Below are 24,899 nucleotides of genomic sequence, written 5' to 3'. Positions count from 1 at the left end.
CTTTTCTTTCTTTTCTTTCTTAAATATGCTTTGTCTTCCCTCCATATCTTCCATATATTTATTTTCTTTTCTTTTTATTCTATTTGTATTATCCTCTCTCCTTTTTTCCGTTAGTTCTTTTATTCTTTTTCCTTTAAACTATCTTCTTCTCTTGATTTAAACTTTTTTTTTTTCGCATTAATGTTTTCTCTTTTTCATTAAACATTCTTTTTTATTTTAAACATTTTTTTTTCCTTAAACCATCTTTCTTTTTCCATAAACATTCTTCTATTCCTCTGAAAACCTTCTTTTTCTTCTTTTCTCCCTTTGAAAACCTTCTTCCTTCTTTTCCTTCCCTTTAAGGAACCTTCTTCTCCTTCTTTTAAATCTTCTTTTTCTTCCCTCCCTTAAACCTTCTTCCACTTTTCCTCCCTTAAACTTTTCTTTCTTCATTCCCCTACCTTAAAATTGCCTTCTTTCTTTTTTCCTTCCTTTGAAACCTTCCTTCTTCTTTCTTTTCCCTCTTTAAAAACCTTCTTTTTCTTCCCCCTTAAAACATTCATTCTTCTTTTCTCCCTTTGAAAACCTTCTTTTCTTTTTCCTCCTTTAAACATTCTTTCTTTCTCTTCCCCTTTAAACCTACATTCCTTTGTTCAATGAAACTATTTTCTTCACCTCCTCTAAACCTTCTTTCTCCTTGCTATTTCATTTTAAACTTTCCTTCTTTTCCTCCTTTAAGAAACCTTCTTCTTTTTCCTCCTTTAAAGTTTCTTTTTCTTTCCTTAAGGAACCTTTTTTCTTCTTTCTCACTTAAGAAACCTTTCTTTTTTCTTCTTCAACCTTTAAAACATGCTTACTTTTTACTTCCCTGAAAAACTTCTTTTTCTTCTTTTTCCTCCTTCTTAAACCTTTTTTTTCATCCTTTAAGCATTTTTTCTTTTCCCCCTTTAAGAAACCTTCTTCCTTTTTTCTCCTTTAAGGAACCTTCTTTCTTATATTATTGTCTATTGGCAATGAAAAGAAGGAACGGAAAGAACAGAAGAAGGAAATAAAGAAGGAACGAATAGAAAAGAAGGAAGGAACGAATAGAAAAGAAGAAAGGAACGAATAGAAAAGAAGAAAGGAACGGAATAGAAAAGAAGAAAGGAACGAATAGAAAAGGAAAGAAGGAAAAAAAAAAAAAAAAAAAAAAAAAAAAGGAAAAGGAAAAGAATATTTTTTTCCCCTTCTTTTTTTTTTTTTTTTTTTTTCCTTCTTTATTCTATATAATATATATAAAATTTTTAACCGAGGCACAATCATGGCAGCAGCAGGGGGATCGGGCAGTGGTGGATCGTTGGAGGCATGGTTGCAGAAATTGTCCCAGGATGGAGCATTCAATGGTAGTTCGACTGGTGAGGACATTACAGTAAGTGCATATATATATATTGAAAATTAATGAAAAGGAAGAAAGTGTAATAAAAAAACAAAATAGAGAAAGGAAGTCAGATTCGGGGGTTAGGAAGAAAGTTTTAGGGGTATAGGAGTGAGGTTGTAGGGTGTTAGAATATGGTTTTAGCCTGTAGGAGTAAGCTTTTAGGGGTGGTAGATGTAAGGTTTCAGGGTATAGGTGTATGATTTCAGGGTATAAGGCATCGATTTTCAGTTTGTATGTATAAGATTTTAGGGTAGAGGTGTCGCGCTCCGGGTTCAGGATTTAGCATTCACATGCACTACATCTTCCATTTAGATTGTATGTAGGATTTTGCTTTTTTAGGATGTACGTGTAAGATTTCGTATTTAGGTTGCGGGATTTATAATATTTTGCGGTGTATGTGTATGATTTCGCATTTAGGTTGTGGGATTTATAATATTTTACGGTGTATATGTGTAAGATTTCGTATTTAGGTTGCGAGATTTATAATATTTTGCGGTGTATGTGTATGATTTCGCATTTAGGTTGTGGGATTTATAATATTTTGCGGTGTATGTGTATGATTTCGCATTTAGGTTGTGGGATTTATAATATTTTACGGTGTATATGTGTAAGATTTCGTATTTAGGTTGCGAGATTTATAATATTTTACGGTGTATATGTGTAAGATTTCGTATTTAGGTTGCGAGATTTATAATATTTTACGGTGTATATGTGTAAGATTTCGTATTTTTAGGTTGCGGGATATAATATTTTACAGGTGTATATGTGTAAGATTTCGTATTTAGGTTGCGGGATTTATAATATTTTTACGGTGTATATGTGTAGGATTTTGCATTTAGTTTCGCGGGATTTAATATTTTTACGGTGTATATGTGTAAGATTTCGTATTTAGATTGCGGGATATAATATTTTACGGTGTATGTGTAAGATTTCGTATTTAGGTTGCGGGATATAATATTTTACGGTGTATATGTGTAGGATTTTGCATTTAGTTTTGCGGGATTTAATATTTTTACGGTGTATATGTGTAGGATTTTGCATTTAGTTTTGCGGGATTTAATATTTTTACGGTGTACATGTGTAAGATTTCGTATTTAGGTTGCGGGATTTATAATATTTTACGGTGTATATGTGTAAGATTTCGTATTTTTAGGTTGCGGTATTTAATATTTTACAGGTGTATATGTGTAAGATTTCGTATTTAGGTTGCGGGATTTATAATATTTTTACGGTGTATATGTGTAAGATTTCGTATTTTTAGGTTGCGGGATTTAATATTTTTACGGTGTATGTGTGTAAGATTTCGCATTTTTAGGTTGTGGGATTTATAATATTTTACGGTGTATATGTGTAAGATTTCGGATTTTTAGGTTGCAGGATTTATAATATTTTACGGTGTATATGTGTAAGATTTCGGATTTTTAGGTTGCAGGATTTATAATATTTTACGGGGTATATGTGTAAGATTTCGTATTTTTAGGTTGCGGGATTTATAATATTTTACAGTGTATATGTGTAAGATTTCGGATTTTTAGGTTGCGGGATTTATAATATTTTAGGTGTATATGTGTAGGATTTCCAATTTTTTGGGTGTAAGGTTCGAGGTCATAAGAACATCAATTATGGCCTGGTATTTAGATGTTTTGGGGGGAAGTTTTTTTTTTTTTTTTTTAACAAGAAATAAAAAGGAAAGAAAGAAAAAATAATGTCTTAAAAAAGTTCTCTAAAAAAAAGGACGAATGTTTCTTCACAAAAAAAAAGGAAAAAAAAAAAATAAAAAAAAATAATGTTCATAAAAAAAAAAGAATGTTTTCTTTTTTTTCTATAAACAAAAGGGTGTCCTGTCACAAAAAAAAAAAAAAAAAAAAAGTTGCAATCAAAATAAGAAATAAAGGTGGAAGAAAGAATCCTTTTTTTTTTTTTATAAAGTTCTAATTATGAATGTTTTAGCGTTCTTCCACTTTTTTTTTGCGCGGGGAGGCGCGCGCGCGTGTCCATACACTTTTTACGAGAATAGTATATAACACCTATTGGGCAATTCTTGAAAAAGGAATAAAAGAAAAAAATTTTAAGGGGAAAAAAAAAAAAAAAAAAAGCAGGTGGACCGTTCGTGGAGGGGAAAATGAGGAGGTTGAGGGTGTTAAAAGTCAGATTCCTGGTTTAGGTGTAAAGGTTTTAGGTGTATTGGAATAAGGTCGTAGGGGTGTTAGAATAAGGTTGTAGGGGTGTTGGAATAAGATTGTAGGGGTGTTGGAATAAGATTGTAGGGGTGTTATGTCAATGTTTTAGGGGTAGTGGAATGAGGTTGTTGGGTTGTTAGAATGAGGTTGTTGGGTTGTTAGAATGAGGTTGTTGGGTTGTTAGAATGAGGTTGTTGGGTTGTTAGAATGAGGTTGTTGGGTTGTTAGAATGAGGTTGTTGGGTTGTTAGAATGAGGTTGTTGGGTTGTTAGAATGAGGTTGTTGGGTTGTTAGAATGAGGTTGTTGGGTTGTTAGAATGAGGTTGTTGGGTTGTTAGAATAAGGTTGTAGAGGTATTGGAATGAGGTTTAGGGTATAGGAAGAAGGTTGTTGGGGTGTTATAATAAAGTTTGGGTGTATAAGAATAAGGTTTTAGGGGTATAGGAATGAGGTTTCAGGGTTTAGGAATAAGGTTCAGGGGTTAGCTTTAGCTACTTTAGTGGGGGGAGAGGAAAGACTCCTCGCCGACAGAGACCGGATACTACATACTAACCGGATGGCGCACCAACCGGATATTACACACCAAAACCCGGCTAGAACCAATCCAACACGCAGAGAAAAAAAGAAGGAAAAGAAAGGAGAAAAAAATAAATGTTGCGGGAGAAGGAGAAATTATTAGTACGTCTATATATGTATATGCACAATTCCAGTTGCATAAGTATTATTTTGCAATAATTTTTCCTTCTTTCTTTGTAGGCGACGTTGCGTAGGAATTTGGAGGATGAATTTGATAAATTAGGTAAGTGGATGCTGGTGCAGGAGTCTACTGAAATAGGGAACTTCTGCATGAAGGTTAATGGGTGGAATGGGAGTACGTGGGAAGGGCAGTATATGCAGGTACTCTGTAATGCCATAGCCGAAATAAAATATTTCATAAGTGGCGTAAGGACGGAAAGATGGAAGCATGGATGGTCGACCGATAAACAAGCAGAAATTACGACTCTTTCCCCTGCTCAAGCTTATGCACGTTGTATTGTCGGCGCAGTTGCTTTATCGGAAATCTATGGTGACCACTGTAACATGAAGGAGGCCATAGAGAAGGTCGAGGGGGCACTTGAGATTATGTTAATAGATCATTTGAAAAGTCGGGGCCTCCAGAACCAATTAAATAATTGTAAGGGAGTAGACGTTAATGCTTTACTTATCGGTAAAGCACTTCTCCAAGGTAAAATCAAGGAGTGGACGCAGGAAGAAAGGGATAAGGGGTTGAAGAGCGGAAACTGGAGGGTGGGGAGGCAGTGGGATGAGAGGTGGCCAAAGGTTTGTATGCGTGGGAGGAGAAGTGGGAAGGAACAAATGGAAGCAGCAAAGAAGGACGCGAAGGAGGGGAATAGAGAACATATTGTAAATTTTTCAGGACTGAACAACGACAACACTCAAAATAAAAATACTGGATTCACTATATCGGATGTATTAATTAATGATGACTTAACATTGAAGCAGGACAAATTGGACAGCATCTTTTCGAACCTAACACTGAAGGAAGATGGTAAAGTTGACATAAATTCCTTGACGAAGAAGATAAAGGACGCAAGTGATGAAAAACTGAGTAAGTACGAGGGGGGTGGAAGGGGAATGTAGAAGGAAGGGGGGAATGGGAATGAAACGAATTGAGGGGGAAGGGGAATGTAGAAGGAAGGGGGGAATGGGAATGGAACGAATTGAGGGGGAAGGGGAAGGGAAATCCCTTCCCCTTCCCCCCTTCCTCTTTTTTCCATCCTTGTCATTTCTTAGACACCTTCTCTGCCTTACATCATTCTTTACCATTCCTCTTTCTACATTTTCCCATCCTATACCACATCATTCACTTCCCATCGAATACCACGTCATCATCCCATGAACTTCCCCTTTTTCTTCTTTTACAGCTCAGGAGTGCATGAAAGAAAACAGCAAGCCATTTTGTGATCGACTAAAATGTGCAGAAGAATATTGGAAATTGAATAACGGAGGACAACAGGGCAACAGCGTAAGGAGGGGGGTAGACTGTCTATATATATGTATATGTGTATATATATATATATATATATATATATATATATATATATAGACATGTATATATGTATATATAAATGTATGTATGTATATGTATATATATGTATATATGTATATATGTATAAATATATATATATGTATATATATATATGTATATATATGTATATATGTATATATGTATATATATATGTATATATGTATATGTATATGCATATATGTATATATATATCTTTTCCTTCTCTATATAGAAGGACTTCTGGATGGAGAACGTGAAGGAGAAGCTGGAAAAACTCATCACTAAGGCGACGGTAGACAATGGTGGCACCACGGATACCTATTGCAAGGAAGATTCCCTAGATAGTGCAAATAAAGAAGCATGCAAGCACATGGCAGCATTGTTGAATGAAATGTACCAAAAATCAAATAGTGGTACTAACAAATATTCTGATCAAATGATAAGTTGTCTTCTGTTAAGGGAATATGCTAAAAAATTAAATGAACAAGCAAAACAAAAAGGGTACTGTGACATAGACAGTGGTTTAATGGAAGCTTTTGGTAAAAGTAGTGAAATTATGAAAAATGCGCCAGATCAATGCAAAGATAGTAATGGTACTAATTCTTGTTTTGAATGTAATTGGGACGACAAAACTAAGGACGACCTTGATCAGTGCACCATTCCCAATGGTCAAAGCGTCAATGAGAAAGTACAGGACAAAGTGGTTGAATTATTCAGCGAAAACACCCAAACGCAGGACGACGGAATACAAAAAACCTTGGCTCAGTTCAATACGAACAATACCTTCTGTGAACGAGTAAAATGTGCATTGAATTGGTATGAGAACAACGGGGGAAAGGTAAGTGGACACACGCAGTCTAATGGAGTGCTAAGAAATGGCAGTTACATGTATATATGCATATACACATATACACTTACATATACACATATATGTATATATATGTATACATATATACCAATGTATGTGTGTACGTATATGTATGTACATATACGTACATCTATACATATACATATGTATATGTATATGTATATATGCATATGCATTTATGCATATGCATATATATATATATATATATATATATATTACTTCACTTGTAGCCTGAAGTATGGAAGAAAGCCCAAGAGGAAGTTGTCCAACCACTTGGCCAGGCCATGTCTACCAATACAGACAACAAATTAGACACCCATTGCAGTAAATTGGACAACAAGAACAAAGAAATGTGTCTCCTCTTTGCAAGAGGATTAGACCACATGTACAAGGAAACAAATACTAGCGGCAATGATCCTATGAATTTGTTTAAACGAACTATGATGTGCGCAGCACTAAATGCATACGCTAAAAAATTGAAAGATGAGGCAAAGAATAAAGCGAGTTGCAGTATAGAGGAGGGAATAAATAAGGCCTTTACAGAAAGTAAAAGCATTATGGAGAGAGCAGCACCTACATGCAAGGATCCTAAGGGTGCTGAATGCTTTGTTTGCAAGGAAGAAAGTTCTGATAAATGCGAAATTAACACAAATGGCAGCGCAGGCAGCACCTCCACTGAAAATGTAAATAGCAGATTGAAGAAAATGTTTGAGGACGACGACTCAACTGGACTGAAGGAATCTTTGGACAAAATATGTAAGTAGACACCCCAATCACAATAACCAACCAACCAACCCCCAACCCAAACACAGCAAAAAAAAAAAAGTAAAAAAAAAAAAAAATAAAAGAAAAAAAAAAAAAAAGAAAAAGTAAAAAAAAAGAAAAGTAAAAAAAAAAAAAAAAAAAAAAGAAAATAATATAAAGTGTGTGAGGGGAGTGTATGATGAGGAAGATGAAGGTGATGAGAGGGTTTTCGGGGTGTTAGAAGTCAGATTCCGGATTTAGGAATCAGATTCCGGGTTCAGGAGTCAGATTCCGGGTTTAGGAGTCAGGTTCCGGGTTTAGGAAGGAGGTTGCAGGGTTTAGGATTCAGGTTCCGGGTTTAGGAAGGAGGTTGCAGGGTTTAGGATTCAGGTTCCGGGTTTAGGAAGGAGGTTGCAGGGTTTAGGATTCAGGTTCCGGGTTTAGGAAGGAGGTTGCAGGGTTTAGGATTCAGGTTCCGGGTTTAGGAAGGAGGTTGCAGGGTTTAGGATTCAGGTTCCGGGTTTGGGAATGAAGGTTGTAGGGGTGTCAGAATTCAGATTCCTGGTTTAGGATGAAGATTGTAGGGGTGTCAGAATAAAGTTGTAGGGGTGTCAGAATAAAGTTGTAGGGGTGTCAGAATAAAGTTGTAGGGGTGTTAGAATAAAGTTGTAGGGGTGTTAGAATAATGTTGTATGGGTGTTAGAATAATGTTGTATGGGTGTTAGAATAATGTTGTATGGGTGTTAGAATAATGTTGTATGGGTGTTAGAATAATGTTGTATGGGTGTTAGAATAATGTTGTATGGGTGTTAGAATAATGTTGTATGGGTGTCAGAATAAAGTTGTAGGGGTGTTAGAATAATGTTGTATGGGTGTTAGAATAATGTTGTATGGGTGTTAGAATAATGTTGTATGGGTGTTAGAATAATGTTGTAGGGGTGTCCGAATAAGGTTGTGGGATGCAGGGAATTAGATTCCGGGTTTAGGAGTCAGATTCCGGGTTTAGGAGTCAGATTCCGGGTTTAGGAGTCAGATTCCGGGTTCAGGAGTCAGATTCCGGGTTTAGGAGTCAGATTCCGGTTTTGGGAATGAAGATTGTAGGGGTGTCAGAATAAAGTTGTAGGGGTGTCAGAATAAAGTTGTAGGGGTGTCAGAATAAAGTTGTAGGGGTGTCAGAATAAAGTTGTAGGGGTGTCAGAATAAAGTTGTAGGGGTGTCAGAATAAAGTTGTAGGGGTGTCAGAATAAAGTTGTAGGGGTGTCAGAATAAAGTTGTAGGGGTGTTAGAATAATGTTGTATGGGTGTTAGAATAATGTTGTATGGGTGTTAGAATAATGTTGTATGGGTGTTAGAATAATGTTGTATGGTTGTTAGAATAATGTTGTATGGGTTTTAGAATAATGTTGTATGGGTGTTAGAATGGGGTGTCCGGGTATAGGAGTAATACTGTATGGGTGTTAGAAGTGAGATTCCGGGTTTAGGGTGGTGACTGTTTTGAGTGTACACAGGACCAAAGTTTTGATAATTGCGAAATTAACACAAATGGCCAGGGCACCACAGGTGAAAATGTAAATAGCAAATTGAAGAAAATGTTTGAGGACGAAGACACTGGACTGACGGAATCTTTAGACAAAATATGTAAGTAGACACCCCAATCACAATAACCAACCAAACCCCCCCAAAAAAAAAAAAAAAAAAAAAAAAAAAAAAAAAAAGAAAAAAGAAAAAATAAAAAAAAAAAGAAAAAGAAAAAAAAAAAAAAAGGTTGTAGGGGTATTAGAATAATGTTGTAGAGTACAGTAGTAAGGACTTAGGGGTATATGAGTAAGGTTCAAGGGTATAAGATGAAGGTTGTACGGTGTTAGATTAAGGTTGCGAGGTATAAGATGAAGATTGTAGGGGTGTCAGAATAAAGTTGTAGGGGTGTCAGAATAAAGTTGTAGGGGTGTTGGAATAAGGTTGTAGGTGTGTTGGAATAAGGTTGTATGGGTGTTAGAATAATGTTGTATGGGTGTTAGAATAATGTTGTATGGGTGTTAGAATAATGTTGTATGGGTGTTAGAATAATGTTGTATGGGTGTTAGAATAATGCTGTATGGGTGTTAGAATAATGTTGTATGGGTGTTAGAATAATGTTGTATGGGTGTTAGAATAATGTTGTATGGGTGTTAGAATAATGTTGTATGGGTGTTAGAATAATGTTGTATGGGTGTTAGAATGGGGTGTCCGGGTATAGGAGTACTACTGTATGGGTGTTAGAAGTGAGATTCCGGGTTTAGGGTGGTGACTGTTTTGAGTGTACACAGGACCAAAGTTTTGATAATTGCGAAATTAACACAAATGGCAGCGCAGGCAGCACCTCCACTGAAAATGTAAATAGCAGATTGAAGAAAATGTTTGAGGACGACGACTCAACTGGACTGAAGGAATCTTTGGACAAAATATGTAAGTAGACACCCCAATCACAATAACCAACCAACCCCCCCCAAAAAAAAAAATTAAAAAGAAAAAAAAAAAAAAAAAAAAAAAAAAAAAAAAAAAAAAAAAAAAAAAAAAAAAAAAAAGAAAAAAAAAAAAAAAAAAAAAAAAAAAAAAAAAAAAAAAAAAAAAAAAAAGTAATATAAGGGGGGGGGGGGGGGGGGCAGATTATGATGAGGAGGATGATGGTGATGAGAAGGTTTTGGGGGTGTTAGAAGTCAGATTTCGGGCTTAGGATAAAGGTTGTAGGGGTGTTGGAATAACGTCTTAGGGGTGTTAGAAGTCAGATTCCGGGTTTAAGAGTAAGGTTCCAGGGTATAGGAATAATGTTGTAGGGGTGTCCGAATAAGGTTGTGGGATGCAGGGAATTAAATTCCGGGTTCAAAAGTCAGATTCCGGGTTCAGGAGTCAGATTCCGGGTTTAGGAGTCAGATTCCGGGTTTAGGAGTCAGATTCCGGGTTTAGGAGTCAGATTCCGGGTTTAGGAGTCAGATTCTGGGTTTAGGAGTCAGATTCCGGGTTTAGGAGTCAGATTCCGGGTTTAGGAATAAGGTGTCAGGGTGTTAGAACTTAGATTCCGGGTTTAGGACGAAGGTGTCAGGGTGTTAGGACCTAGATTCCAGGTTTAGGAGGAAGGTGTCAGGGTGTTAGAACTTAGATTCCGGGTTTAGGAAGAAGGTGTCAGGGTGTTAGAACTTAGATTCCGGGTTTAGGAATGAAGGTTGTTAGGGTGTTAGAACTTAGATTCCGGGTTTAGGGGGGAGGTGTCAGGGTGTTAGTACTTAGATTCTGGGTTCAGGAGGGAGATGTCAGGGTGTTAGAACTTAGATTCCGGGTTTAGGAGGAAGTTGTCAGGGTGCTAGAACTTAGATTCCGGGTTTAGGACGAAAGTGTCAGGGGTGTTAGAATAAGGTTGTAGGGGTATTAGAACAAGGTTGCAGGGGTGTTAGAATAAGGTTGTGGGGGTGTTAGGAGTAAGGTTGTGGGGTATGGGAGTAAGGTTGTGGGGTATGGGAGTAAGGTTGTGGGGTATGGGAGTAAGGTTGTGGGGTATGGGAGTAAGGTTGTGGGGTATGGGAGTAAGGTTGTGGGGTATGGGAGTAAGGTTTAAGGGTATAGGAGTAAGGATTTAGGGGTATTGAAATAAGGTTTCGGGGTTAGCTTTACTTGAGTATTGGAAAGGGAGAGGAGAAGCTCCTCCCAGACAGTGACCGGATACTACATACTAACCGTATGGTATGAACCGGATAGTATGAACCGGATGGTATGAATGGGATGGTATGAACCTGGATGGTATGAACCGGATAGTATGAACCGAATGGTATGAACCGGATGGTATGAACCGGATGGTATGAACCGGATACTACACACTAACTATATGGTATGAACTGGATGGTACGAACCGGATGGTATGAACCGGATACTACACACTAACTATATGGTATGAACTGGATGGTACGAACCGGATGGTATGAACTGGATAGTATGAACCGGATGGTATGAACCGGGTGGTAGGAACTGGATGGTGGTGACTGGACGGTGGTGACTGGATGGTGGGGACTGGACGGTGGTGACTGGATGGTGGTGACTGGATGGTGGTGACTGGATGGTGGGAGCTGGATGGTATGAACTGGATGGTAGGAACCGGATGGTATGAACCGGATGGTAGGAACTGGATGGTAGGAACCGGATGGTATGAACCGGATGGTAGTAACCGGATGGTAGTAACCGGATTGTGGGAAGTGGATGGTGTGAACTGGATGGTATGAACCGGATGGTGGGAACTGGATGGTGGGAAGTGGATGGTATGAAGCGGATGGTAGGTACCGGATGGTATGAACTGGATGGTATAAACCGGATGGTAGAAACCGGATGGTATGAAGCGGATGGTATGAACCGGATGGCAGGGAACCATCCCAGCATCCCTCCCGGGAGGGTAGGTAAAAATCCTCGAAGACAAAGACCGGATACTGCATACTAACCGGATGGTATGAACGGGATGGTATGAAATGGATGGTATGAACTGGATGGTATGATCCGGATGGTATGAACCGGATGGTAGTAACCGGATGGTAGGAACCGGATGGTAGAAACCGGATGGTATGAACCGGATGGTAGTAACCGGATGGTAGTAAGCGCAAGGTAGTAACCGGATGGTATAAACCGGATGGCAAGGAAACCGGATACTACAGAACCAATCTACCACCAACACAACAACCAACAAACATCGTCGAAACAGTTACTACAGAACTGTGTTCATGGGGGAAAAGAAGACAACATCGCATCACCGACTACATAGACAACCATCGTAATCATATCACTCATCCTTTGTATATTGTTCTTTCTTCTTATAGGTTTACCATGTCTAGATAAAGCTGATCTATGTGAGCGTGCAGATTGTGTATCTGAAAGATGGTTAAAAAACAAAAAAGGAAACCATGTTCAAACGCTGACAACATCTGACTGGGTAAAGAAATAACCATTACAGACGTGCAGACATGTTTATGTATATATGTATACATATGTATATGCATATATGCACATGTATATACATATGTGTTTATATGCATATGCATATATATATATATATATGCGTATTCCTTGCTTGTAGGATGATTTATGGAAAAAGGACGATGGTGTAGGGAAGGAATTGACGGAACTCTCAGGGAAGATGAAGGAGGAGAATAAGAACAGTGTAGACATCCACTGTAATGGCCTTAAGAGTGAAGAAGAGAAGGAAGTATGCAAGCTCATTGCTTCAGGATTAAAGAGTATTTATGAAATTAAAGCAGGTCAGGGTGGGGGAAAGAGCACGAGGAAGGAGTTGGAGGATCAATTATTTAAACGTACCATGCAATGTGTTTTATTAAATGCTTTTGCTGATAAATTAGAATCACTTCCATGTGCAGAAGAAAAGAAAGTGGCTGATGCAATAACCAAAGCATTTGGGGAGAGTGGAAGCATTAAAGGAACAGTATCTGGGTGCACAGAAGATGGTGATAAGTGTTTTAAATGTGAGAGGTTTACGAACTTTAAGGATTGCGAAATTAAAGAAAATGGCAACACTTCAACGGGGGTGAATTTGAAGACCAAAATTAACCCCATGTTCGACGTCGAAAAGGCAGAAATAAAGAAAATTGAGGAGAAAGCTCTTAAGGACATATGTAAGTAAAAGATACCAACACAATTCCGGTATCACCACAATTGTGTTGATACCAACACAATCACTAACACTACAAAATGTTGGTTGTGTTGGTATCAACACAGAATGTTGGTTGTGTTGGTACTAACACAAACAACACAACGAACATACAACCAACACAACCAACACAACAACAACACAACCAACATACTAACACATAACCAACATACTAACACAATCAACATACTAACATAACCAACATACTAACACAACACAACCACAACAACACAACTACAACAACACAACTACAACAACACAACTACAACAACACAACCACAACACAACCACAACAACAACACAACTACAACAACACAACTACAACAACACAACTACAACAACACAACACAACAACAACACAACAACAACACAACAACAACACAACAACAACACTACTACTACTAGTACTACTACTATTACTCCTAATACTAGTTCCTTATCGAAGTCTTCTCTAACCAAGACCATATGTAAGTAGACATTTTTTTTCTCTCCTCCAACCTACCAATAACAAATATATGACCACTCCACATCCATTCCACATCCATTCCACATCCATTCCACATCCATTCCACATCCAACTTCCATCCATTTGCAAAACAGAACAAAACAAAAACAAAAACGGAAACAATTTGATCTATATATATATATATATATGTATACATGTATATATATATATATATATGTAGATGTATATATGTATGTATATATGTATATGTATATATGTATGTATATATGTATATATATATGTACATGTATATATGTATATATATGTCTATATATATATATGTATATGTATGTATATATATATGTATATATATGTATATATATGTATGTATATATGTGTATATATATGTATATGTATGTATGTGTCCATGTGTCCATGTCTGTGTCTGCTTATAGGTAAACCGTGTGACAACGATGAATTCTGTGCACGTCTACAATGTGTAGCAGGGAAATGGGAAAAAAGGAATAAAGGAACCTCAAACGGAAACGTTACCTGGGTAAGGAATGTGTTGTCGTGGTCATGGTTGTGGTTCAGTGTGCTGATGTTGGAATGGAAATAACCATAACAACATCCATAACAACATCCATAACAACATCCATAACAACATCCATAACAACATCCATAACAACATCCATAACAACATCCATAACAACATCCATAACAACATCCATAACAACATCCATAACAACATCCATAACATCGGCAACATATATGCATATACATATATGTATATGTATATATATATATATATATAACTCCCCTTTATGTTCAGGATAACATGCAAAATGACTTCGGTGAACTATTATCTTCACTACTAAAAGACATGGAGGATACTGCAAAGCAGAAAGATGCTGCTACCAAATATTGCAACAGCAACAACTGGAACGATAACGACGCCCATGGCGTCGCAAACAAGACTGCATGCAAGATGGTTGCAGCAGGTTTAACGCACATTTCGAGTATTCAACATAAATATAAGATTAGTGGCAGTCAGAAACCTGAGGAAAATGGGAACCCTTATGATAACCAAGAGTTTGAACAATTAGTTTCTTGTTTAATGTTAAAAGCCGTCGTACAAAAAATGAAAGAACAAAGTCCCATTTGCGACATACAACCGGGAATAGACGCCGCTTTTAAGATGGCAAACGAAATTAAAGGGAAACATTGCATAAATAAGAAACCTTGCATTGTTTGCAACCTGAAGGACAAGTATGATGAGTGCTCCTTGGACAGTGCAAAGAAGGATCAAGTAAAGCCTAAATTGGAAGCACTGTTCGACGGGAAGAAGACCGAAGTCGAGGGCGCCCTCATGGACATAACTAAAACAGCCGGAAACAGTAGTTCTGATTTATGTCTCCGTTTACAATGTCTAGCTCCTCGAGTTCAGGCATCCAACAATGCGGTAAGTATAATATAAATGCAATAAAAGAGAAGGTGGAAAGAAATAAAAAGAAAAGGAATACAAAGAGAAGGAAAAGTAATAAAAAGAAAAGAAAAAAGAAGGAATAAAAAAAGAAAAAAAATTCAAATTCTAGGTATAGGAGTAAGGTTGCAGGGTATTCGAATAAGGTTTTAGGTGTGTTAGAATAAGATTGTAGGGGTACAGGAGGATGGTTGTAGGGGTGTTCGAATAACGTTGTAGGGGGGTTTGTATAATGTTGTTGGGGTGTTAGAACTTAGATTTCGGTTTTAGGACAAAGATGTCAGGGTGTAAGAACTTAGATTCCGGGTTTAGGAGGAAGGTTGTCAGCGTGTTAGGACTTAGATTCCGGGTTTAGGAAAAAGATGTCGGGGTGTCAGACATCAGATTCCGGGTTTAGGAGGAAGGTGTTAGGGTGTTAGGACTTAGATTCCGGGTTTAGGAAAAAGGTGTCAGGGTGTTAAAAGTCAGATTCCGCGTGTAGGACAAAGGTGTCAGGGTGTTGGAAGTCAGATTCCGGGTTCAGGAGGAAGTTGTCAGGGTGTTAGAACTTAGATTCCGGGTTTAGGAGGAAGGTGTCAGGGTGTTAAAAGTCAGATTCCGCGTGTAGGACAAAGGTGTCAGGGTGTTGGAAGTCAGATTCCGGGTTTAGGAGGAAGGCGCCAGGGTGTTAGAACTTAGATTTCGGTTTTAGGACAAAGATGTCAGGGTGTTAGAACTTAGATTCCGGGTTTAGGAAGAAGGTGTGAGGGTGTTAGGACTTAGATTCCGGGTTTAGGAGGAAGGTGTCAGGGTGTTAGGACTTAGATTCCGGGTTTAGGACAAAGGTGTCAGGATGTTAGAACTTAAATTCCGGGTTTAGGAGTGAGGTTCTGGGTTCAGGAGGAAGTTGTCAGGGTGTTAGAACTTAGATTCCGGGTTCAGGAGGAAGGTGTCAGGGTGTCAGAATTCGGATTCCGGGTGTTAGTGTAAGGTTGTAGGGGTATTAGAAGAAGGTTGTAGGGGTATTAGAAGAAGGTTGTAGGGGTATTAGAATAAGGTTGTAGGGGTATTAGAATAAGGTGTTAAGGGTGTTAGAATAAGGTTTTAGGGGTATAGGAGTAAGGTTTTAGGGTATAGGAATAAGGTTTCAGGTTTTAGGAATAAGGTTCAGGGGTTAGCTTTAGCTGCTTTAGGGGGGGGGAAAGGAAAAACTCCTCGAAGACAAAGACCGGATAGGACATACTAACCGGATGGTGGGAACCGGATGATGTAGAAACCGGAGGGTAATAACCGGATGATAGTGAGTGGATGGTGGGGACTGGATGGTGGGGACTGGATGGTGGGGACTGGATGGTGGGGACTGGATGGTGGGGACTGGATGGTGGGGACTGGATGGTGGAGACTGGATGGTGGAGACTGGATGGTGGAGACTGGATGGTAGTAACCGGATGTTAGTAACCGGATGGTGGGAACTGGATGGTATAAACGGGATGGTATGAAGTGGATGGTATGAACCGGATGGTATGAACCGGATGGTATGAGGCGGATGGTAGACACCGGATGGTATGAACTGGATGGTAGAAACTGGATGGTGGGAACTGGATGGTGGGAACTGGATGTTGGGAACTGGATGGTGGGAACTGGATGGTGGGAACTGGATGGTTGAGACTGGATGGTGGAGACTGGATGGTGGAGACTGGATGGTGGAGACTGGATGGTGGAGACTGGATGGTGGAGACTGGATGGTGGAGACTGGATGGTGGAGACTGGATGGTATGTACCGGATGGTAGAAACTGGATGGTATGAACTGGATGGTATGAACCAGATAGTATGAGCCGGATGATATGAAGCGGATGGTATAAACGGGATGGTAGGTACCGGATTGTATGAACCGGATGGGTGGGAACTGGATGGTGCAGACTGGATGGTGGGAAGTGGATGGCAGGAACTGGATGGTGTCAACTGGATGTTAGTAACCGGATGTTAGTAACCGGATGGTGGGAACTGGATGGTATAAACGGGATGGTATGAAGTGGATGGTATGAACCGGATGGTATGAACCGGATGGTATGAGGCGGATGGTAGACACCGGATGGTATGAACTGGATGGTAGAAACTGGATGGTGGGAACTGGATGGTGGGAACTGGATGGTGGGAACTGGATGGTGGGGACTGGATGGTGGGGACTGGATGGTGGGGACTGGATGGTGGGGACTGGATGGTGGAGACTGGATGGTGGAGACTGGATGGTGGAGACTGGATGGTAGTAACCGGATGTTAGTAACCGGATGGTGGGAACTGGATGGTATAAACGGGATGGTATGAAGTGGATGGTATGAACCGGATGGTATGAACCGGATGGTATGAGGCGGATGGTAGACACCGGATGGTATGAACTGGATGGTAGAAACTGGATGGTGGGAACTGGATGGTGGGAACTGGATGGTGGGAACTGGATGGTGGGAACTGGATGGTTGAGACTGGATGGTGGAGACTGGATGGTGGAGACTGGATGGTGGAGACTGGATGGTGGAGACTGGATGGTGGAGACTGGATGGTATGTACCGGATGGTAGAAACTGGATGGTATGAACTGGATGGTATGAACCAGATAGTATGAGCCGGATGATATGAAGCGGATGGTATAAACGGGATGGTAGGTACCGGATTGTATGAACCGGATGGGTGGGAACTGGATGGTGGAGACTGGATGGTGGGAAGTGGATGGCAGGAACTGGATGGTGTCAACTGGATGTTAGTAACCGGATGTTAGTAACCGGATGGTATGAACCGGATGGTGGAAACTGGATGGCATGAACCGGATGATACGAACCGGATGGCAGGGAAAGGCAAACCGGATACTACACACACCAACACGAAAAAGAAAAAAAAAAAAAGAAAAAAGAAAAAAGAAAAAGAATGTATACTTATACATATACGTAGGTATATGTATATATGCATATATATATATATTTATTCCACTTATACAGGAAAAATTTTGGACAAAGGATGGCGAAGTCGCGAACTTATGGACAGAATTGTCAGATGCAATGAAGGCAAATAACAACAACGAAGATCAATGTAATACCATGGATAATGACAACAGAGAGGCAACCAACGCTGAAAAGACGGCATGCAAGTATTTGCATGCCGGCTTAGAACAACTGTACAAGAAGGACCCGGGGGCGGCGACGTCACCGTCGCCCTTAGGCGACATCTTAAAGAACAACCCATCGTTGAGACGAACGATGGGTTGTTTCTTACTTCATTCTTATGCAAAACATATGAAAGACAACGCCAAATGTTTAGTGGAATCAGGAATAAAAAAAGCTTTTGGTTCATGGGAACCAAGGAAAAAGGTTATTTGCAATAACACGGAACCTTGCGTTCCTTGCTATTGGAATGAAGACAACTATGACAAATGCCAAATTAACACAATTGGCACAGATGGCAACACAGCACCAACGCCAGTACAGGAGAATTTAAAACAAGTTCAGCCCCAAATTGGTAAAGACGCAACTAACACCCTAACGGAAATAAATAGAATGACCACTTTATGCGATTTCATTAGATGCGCCGCACCCAAATGGTTCAAAAACAACGGAACAGCGAACGGTAATAGTGTTACTGCAACCAAGGATTGGGTAAGTCTTACTACCAACAACCAACCTACCACCACAGCACTGTGGGGTAGAGGGAATAAAGGAAAAAAAAGAAATTCAGATTTCAGGTGTTATAGTAAGGTTGTAGGGGTGTTGTAATGAAGGTTTTAGGGGTGTTAGAATAAGATGGTAGGGGTGTTATAAGAAGGTTGTAGGGGTGTTGGAATAAGGTTGTAAGGGTGTTGGAATACAGTTTGAGGGTATGATAGTGAGGTTTTAGGGGTGTTAGAATAAAGTTTGAGCGTGTTAGAATAGGGTTTCAGGGTTTAGGAATAAGGTTCAGGGGTTAGCTTTAGCTGCTTTAGGGGGGGGGAAAGGAAAAACTCCTCGCACACAGAGACCGGATACTACACATATAACCCTTCCTCCTTTTTTTTTTTTTTTTAACAGTGTGACTTCTGGGATGGCGCTGTTAAAGAGGAACTGAAGGCGATGTTTCAGGAAATCCTGTCCCGTGGAACGGACAAAACAAGGTCAAACACTAATTACGCAACATGCCAAAGCTTTGGTGATGGTAATGAGGATAGTGTTGAAAGAAAAGCTTGTAATCATATCACGACGGGATTAAGACACATTAACCAAGTTCAGGGTATCAAGCCGAATGCAGATGATGATAAGTTTTTTAAACAATCTATGATGTGCGCAGCACTTAATCTTTATGCTGATCAAATAATTAAAAAGTCCAAGGATAAATGTCCCATTGATGAGGACAGAATAAATAAAATGTTCACAACATGGAACCGATTTAATAATATTTCGTCTTCGACTTCGTGTTCGAATGGAGTTTATGGTTGTTTTGAATGTCAAAGGAATGATAAAATTTTGGAGGGTTGCAATCTAAGTGTTTCCAACACTTTGATTAAAACACCATCACCATCACCAAATGGAGATTGCAATGATAACGCAACTGAAGTGAAGACTAAAATGGACGGCCTCCTCAAGGACAAAACCATCAAAATGCAACCAACACTAGACAAAATAAATGAAATGGACTCTTTCTGCACTCAATTGCAATGCGCAGCAAAACAATACTACGCAAAAAACAACACTGGTGGAACAGGCACCGATGTGTCTTGGGTAAGCGAATCCATATCAATAATATCGACAACCAATATACATATATAGTCGTATATATGTATATGTATATATGTATATATGTATATATGTATATATGTATATATGTATATGTATATATATGTATAACGGAAATTGATAAAAAGAAAGAAAGTGAAATAAAAAAACAAAGTAGAGAAGGGAAGTCAGATTCGGGGTTTAGGAGGAAGGTTCTTGGGGTGTAATAATAAGGTTATAAGGGTGTCAGAATAATGTTGTTGGGGTGTTATAATGACGTTGTTGGGTTGTTGGAATGATGTTGTTGGGGTGTTGGAATGATGTTGTTGGGGTGTTGGAATGTAGTTCAGGGTATAGGAGTAAAGTTTTAGGGTATAAGAATAATGGTTGTACGGTATAGGAGTAAAGTTTTAGGGTATAAGAATAATGGTTGTACGGTATAGGAGTAAAGTTTTAGGGTATAAGAATAATGGTTGTACGGTATAGGAGTAAGGTTTTAGGGGTTTTAGAATAAGGTTTAAGGGTATAGGACTAAGGTTTAAGGGTATAGGACTAAGGTTTAAGGGTATAGGACTAAGGTTTAAGGGTATAGGACTAAGGTTTAAGGGTATAGGACTAAGGTTTAAGGGTATAGGACTAAGGTTTAAGGATATAGGACTAAGGTTTAAGGGTATAGGACTAAGGTTTAAGGGTATAGGACTAAGGTTTAAGGGTATAGGACTAAGGTTTAAGGGTATAGGACTAAGGTTTAAGGGTATAGGACTAAGGTTTAAGGGTATAGGACTAAGGTTTAAGGGTATAGGACTAAGGTTTAAGGGTATAGGACTAAGGTTTAAGGGTATAGGACTAAGGTTTAAGGGTATAGGACTAAGGTTTAAGGGTATAGGACTAAGGTTTTAGGGTTAGCTTTAGTTACTTTAGGGGGGGGAAAGGAAAAACTCCTCGAAGACAGAGACCGGATACTACATAACCTACCACCAACCAACATACTGACATAACTAACATACTAACATAACCAACGTACGAACACAACCAACATACTAACACAACACAACATACTAACACAACCAACACACAACAACAACACAACCACAACAGAACCAACACAACCAACATACTGACACAACCAACATACTAACACAACCAACGTACTAACACAACTAACCTACTAACATAACCAACATACTAACATAACCAACCTACTAACATAACCAACCTACTAACATAACCAACATACTAACATAACCAACACATACTAACATAACCAACATACTAACACAACACAACATACTAACATAACCAACATACTAACATAACCAACATAACCAACCAACTAACATAACCGACATACAACCAACATACTAACACAACCAACATACTGACATAACTAACATACTAACACAACCAACACAACCAACACAACCAACACAACCAACACAACCAACACAACCAACACAACCAACACAACCAACACAACCAACACAACCAACACAACCAACACAACCAACACAACCAACACAACCAACACAACCAACACAACCAACACAACCAACACAACCAACACAACCAACACAACCAACACAACCAACACAACCAACACAACCAACATACAACCAGCATACGACACACAAGGAGAAGAAAAAAAAAAAGAAAAAAGAAAAGGACATATATATACACATATACATACATATGTATATGTATATATATATATATGTATATATATATGTATACACATATGTGTATACATATGTGTATACATATACATATATATTTTTTTTTATTTCTTTTCTTCTTTTGTTCTATGTTTAGGAAGAAATAAATGATGTCGTTAAAGAAGAATTAACGAAACTTATAGGACATATTACGAATGAAGATAAATGGAAAGACGTTGCCGCACAGTGCGGCAACGTGAGTTCTTCGTCGCCAGACGACACCGAAGGAGAAAAAACTGCAAAGCAAAAAGCTTGTAAGCTTTTTGCTTCAGGTTTAAAACACATTTCTAATATTAACGAAAGTGACGATGCTACCAAAACGCTCAAACAAACTATGATGTGCGCAGCACTTAATCTTTATGCTGATCAATTAATAAAAAAAGCAGAAAAACAATGTCCATTAGATAATGAAAAATTGAAAAAGGCAATAGATGTGACCTTTGGTAAAAGTAGTGACATTATGAATGGAGGAACTCCATGTCCAGCTGGTTCTAATTCTTGTTTTGAATGCACAAGACAAGAAAAATTTGACACTTGCCAAATTGGCTCTGCCAAGGTAAAGGACGAAATGGAGAAACTCCTCCTCAAGGAAGACCAATCCACCTCCAACACCCCTACGATGGAACAAACACTTGACAAAATTAATAGTAAAGACATTTTCTGTACTGAACTCCAATGCGCCATCAAACAACACTACAACAAAACCAAAAAAGGAAAGACAGGTGGAATGACCACACCCAATTGGGTAAGTGGGAACCAACATCAATAACAACTACATATATATATACATATGCATATATATATATATATACTTATATGTATATATGTATATGTATTTATACATGTATACTTACGTATATGTATATGTATATGTATATGTATATGTATATGTATATATGTATATGTATATGTATATATGTATATATATATATGTATATATATATGTATACACATATGTGTATACATATGTGTATACATATACATATATATTTTTTTTTTATCTCCCTTCCTTCTTCTTTTATGATCAGAGTGACATAAATGATGAAGCCAAAGGCGTATTAGAGCAACTTCTAAAACATATTACGCAACCTTCGCATGAGAAGGACGTTGTCGACTTCTGCAAAGACAACGCCGCATGGAATAAGGGCCATAAAGAAAGGAAAACAAATAAAGCAGCTTGTTTACTTTTTGCTTCAGGATTAAAGCACATTTATAACCAACATAGTGTCAGTGTTAAGGGCCCTGTTAATGGCCCATCGTTTGAACAAACGATGGGTTGTTTATTTCTTAAGGAATATGCAAAACAATTGCAAACAATGGCAGAAGAGAAGAAAAAAGGAAATAGTTGGGTACATCCTCTTTGTGACATAGATGAGGGCATAAAACATGCTTTTAATGAAAGTGAAAAAATTATGAAGAGTGTATTATCTGAATGCAGCAGTGGTCCTAATGGTATTTCTTGTTTTCAATGCAAGCTTACGGACAACTATGATAATTGCCCCATTGGCAATGAAGATATAGGAAATAAAGCTACAGAACTGTTCAAAGACGATCAGAAACAAACCCATATGCAACAAACATTAGAGAATACAGTTTGTCCCATCCTTCTTACGGATCTCCTTACCCCTTTTCTTCCTTTGGCTCCTGTCTCTATTGGTCTTTCTGCTATGGCTTATTACCTTTGGAAGGTAAGATAAAAAAAAATAAAATAAAAAATAAAATATTTTTTAATGGTTAAAAAAAAAAAAAAATTTTAATGGACAAAATTAATTGTTAAAAGGAAAAGAAAAATTTTTTTTAATGGTTAAAAGGAAAAAAAAAATTTTAATGGTTAAAAAAAAAAAAAAAATTTTAATGGACAAAATTAATGGTTAAAAAGAAAAAAAAAAATTTTTTTTAATGGTTAAAAGGAAAAAAAAAAAAATAAAGAAATAAAGAATAAATGTGTAAGAAGAATATTTCTCAATCTTCTTAACAAAAATATCCTCTCATTTTTTTTTTTTTTTTTTGTAGTATTTTGGTCCTCTTGGTAAAGGAGGACCACGTTTCAGAAGATCTCCTGCTGAAATTCCTGGTTCATCAGTACAGGAACAAGTCCTCGATCATGTGGAAGAAGTCGGTTCACATGAATATCGATTGGTGAAGGAGCGAAAACCTCGTTCTGCTCCAACGAGAACGAAACGTTCCGATCGCGCGAATCGCCGCACCATTATTGAAATTCATTTTGAAGTGTTGGACGAATGTCAGAAAGGGGAAACACAATTGGCTCACAATGATTTTCTGGAACTTTTGGTTCGAGAATTCATGGGATCCGAATTAATGGAAGAAGAACAGGTTTCTAAGGAAGAAGTTCTTATGGAAGGTGTTCCTTTGGAACTTGTTCCTATTGAAGAGGTTCCAAGCTTAGGTTCCGGGTTACTGGTTTAAGCCTCAGTGTTTAGGGTTTATGTTTTAGGATTTAGGGTTTATGTTTCAGGGTTTAGGATTTAGGTTTTAGGTTTCAGGGTTTAGGATTTAGGTTTTAGGTTTCAGGGTTTAGGATTTAGGTTTTAGGTTTCAGGGTTTAGGATTTAGAATTTAGGTTTCAGGGCTTAAGGTTCAAGGTTTAGGGTTCCCAGGTTTTAGGGTTCTCAGGGTTTAGGGTTTAGGGTTTAGGGTTCACGGTTCACGGTTCACGGTTCACGGTTCACGGTTCAGGGTTCACGGTTTAGGGTTCATGGTTCAAGGTTTAGAGGTTAATGGTTCAGGGTTTAGGATTTAGGTTTCACGGTTTAGGGTTTAGGGTTTTAGTGTTCGCAGTTTTAGGTTTAGTTTTAGGGTTCAGGATTAAAGGTATAAATTAAAAGTTTCACTCTGTGAAAATTAAGACGTTTGTTTGACCTTGTGAAATGGATGAAAACCTTCATTGATAATATGCTTCATTTATATCATTTCATTATACAGAACAGACAGACAAACACACAAGAAATTTTGACGTAGTCTCGTGATAAGGGAAAAATATATATATTTCTAGTGTAAAAGGTTTTGGGAAAAAGAATATTGGTTTCATACCCTTTTTTTCCCTTTTTTAATTATGTGATATACACATATAATGAGTTAGGATATTCATGTTACTTCTTATTTATTTTAACATTTTTTTTTTGTTGTTGTTGTTCCTGTGTTTGTGCTCATATGTTCCATGTATAATGAATATGAGATCCTATAGAGGAAAGAAAAAGAAAACAAAAAAAAAAGTTTAAAACAAAATAAAAACAAATGTGAATGAGAGAATCTTTTTTTTTTTTTTATAAAGTTCTAATTATGAATGTTTATCGTTCCTCCACAATTTTTTGCGGGGAATCGTAATATAGTCCGCGCGGACGCGGGCGCGCGTGTCCCTACACTTTTTACGAGAACAGGATATAACACCTATTGGGCATGTTTAGAAAAAAGGAAAAGAAGGAAAAATATATTAGGAAAAAAAGAAAAGGAAAAAAATGAACAAATATACACTGGCATGATATATGCTGTCTGATTTGTGTTACGTCCTGATTATGACCCGCTTGTGCCCTCCCACGTGCGTTATTAGTTTCCCGCAACGAGAAAACATCGACTTTTTGGTGTCCGCTTCAAAA

At 38.1% G+C, this 24,899-nt stretch overlaps 1 protein-coding gene across 1 annotated transcript; it reads left to right on the top strand.

Moving 5' to 3' along the window:
* Nucleotides 1-1,279: 1,279 nt before the first annotated feature.
* On the top strand, nucleotides 1,280-23,712 carry PKNH_1130000 (SICAvar, type I; the record flags this gene model as incomplete). The annotated part of the gene is made up of 14 exons (XM_002261436.2): nucleotides 1,280-1,387; nucleotides 4,333-5,185; nucleotides 5,502-5,602; nucleotides 5,877-6,482; nucleotides 6,743-7,268; nucleotides 12,089-12,201; nucleotides 12,346-12,898; nucleotides 13,834-13,934; nucleotides 14,211-14,840; nucleotides 17,831-18,484; nucleotides 18,893-19,579; nucleotides 21,383-22,030; nucleotides 22,314-22,973; nucleotides 23,299-23,712. 14 exons carry the CDS (start codon nucleotides 1,280-1,282, stop codon nucleotides 23,710-23,712), a joined length of 6,654 nt encoding a protein of 2,217 aa, XP_002261472.2.
* Between the last annotated feature and the right edge of the window lie 1,187 nt (nucleotides 23,713-24,899).

This window comes from Plasmodium knowlesi (genome assembly GCF_000006355.2).
Source record: "Plasmodium knowlesi strain H genome assembly, chromosome: 11".
Classification (NCBI taxonomy): Eukaryota; Apicomplexa; class Aconoidasida; order Haemosporida; family Plasmodiidae; genus Plasmodium; species Plasmodium knowlesi.
Note: the sequence above shows the minus strand (reverse complement) of the source record. Positions and strands in the feature narration are given on the sequence as shown.